The 1,647-nt window shown below is 36.1% G+C and overlaps 1 protein-coding gene across 1 annotated transcript; it reads left to right on the plus strand.

Moving 5' to 3' along the window:
- Positions 1–257: 257 nt before the first annotated feature.
- LOC310819864 (olfactory receptor 10J4-like) lies at positions 258–1,196 on the plus strand (the record flags this gene model as incomplete). The annotated part of the gene is made up of 1 exon (XM_083691274.1): positions 258–1,196. One exon carries the CDS (start codon positions 258–260, stop codon positions 1,194–1,196), a length of 939 nt encoding a protein of 312 aa, XP_083547400.1.
- Between the last annotated feature and the right edge of the window lie 451 nt (positions 1,197–1,647).

Consider the following 1,647-nt stretch of genomic DNA (forward strand, 5'->3'; position numbering starts at 1 on the left):
CCTCTTTAATTAGGGTGTTTGTTGTACCCTGAAATGCAATGTAAATGTGTTTGTTTAATCTAACAATATAAAGCTTATATCAATTCACAAGACCTTCATGGTGGCCAATTATACTGGAAGTTAGTGAAATCTTAAGAGACATTAAGGGCACAACCTTGATGAACTGAACAATCATCTGCTACAGCAGCAGGCCTATTTTGCATTGACCAGTGTTTTCTCTCAAATGATTTCCCAGCTCAGCACCACTCCTGGCTCACATGGAAAATGGAACTTCTCCATTCTATTTCTACCTCACCATGTTTGAGGACCAGGGATTCTCTAGATACATTTTCTTCATTTTGTCACTCATTCTGTATGCTGCCATTATAGCTTCCAATGTTGTCATATTATTGGTCGTATTTTTAGAAAGATCACTGCATGAGCCTATGTATTTTTTTATTTCTTGTCTGTTAATCAATTCTCTCTATGGCTCTGCTGGTTTCTTCCCGAGATTCATGATGGATCTCCTCTCTGACAGTCACATGATATCCCGCCCTGCCTGTTTCATACAAATATATATCATATATACTTACGCATCATATGAATTCACTATTTTAAGCATTATAGCTTATGACAGATATGTTGCAATATGTAAGCCATTACATTACCACAGCATAATGAATTCAAAGGCAGTTTGTCTCTTAATAGCCTTTGCCTGGATTTACCCTATTTTCTCTATTGGATTTTGTCTTTACTTGGCCATTAGCCTGCCATTGTGTGGTAATAAATTGGCAAGATTATTCTGCACTAATTGGCCTGTTGTGAAGCTCTCATGTGTTGATACTACATTAAATAATATTGCAGGAATGTTTGTGAGTACAACCTCAATCTTTTTACCCTTGGGTTTTGTTTTATATACTTACTTAAGAATTCTACTTGTTTGTAAGAAAAGCTCCTCAGAGTTCAAAGGCAAAGCATTACAAACATGTTTACCTCACATTATTACATTTGTTAGCTATTCAATAGCTTTGTTTTGTGAAATTACTCTAAATCGTTTTGAATCTGAAGAACTGAATCCATTTGTAGTTGTGATTTTGTCAATTGAGTTCGTAATTATTCCACCAATTTTGAATCCTCTTGTTTATGGCCTGGATCTACCGCAAATCCAAACACTAATTTTAAAATGTTTACAGTCACCCAAAATTGTTATTAACTAGTTATATTTTACCACTGTCTGACCTGCAACTGTCAAGTATCATTGTAATAAAGAATGCTTATACCATGATATTTGGTGGTATTTAAAAAAAAAATTATTCTCTAATTTTATGTCAGAGATGACGGGCCACTTTCAACGTTACTAGTATGTTGGCGGCTTAAAGGTGTAACTACCTCGGGCTATAAGTTTTGGTAATGGCCTGAGTATAAACCACTGCCCTGGTAACATTGGGCCTCATGCAGCAACATTCTCTTTCATGTCTCTTATATTTTCTCTTAATTTTCTGTTTAGAGAAAAAATAAGAGAAGTCATCTCCAGATGCACCAAACGTTCTTAACCATCCAAATCTGCTCTTGCCCAGGTGTGCTGAATAATGAATCCCACTTGATCATTCATTGGAGGCACGTGGCCGATTGTTTTGTTATTAGCATAGGGAACACCCCCTAAACACT

This window comes from Argentina silus (genome assembly GCF_951799395.1).
Source record: "Argentina silus genome assembly, chromosome: 19".
NCBI lineage: Eukaryota > Metazoa > Chordata > Actinopteri > Argentiniformes > Argentinidae > Argentina > Argentina silus.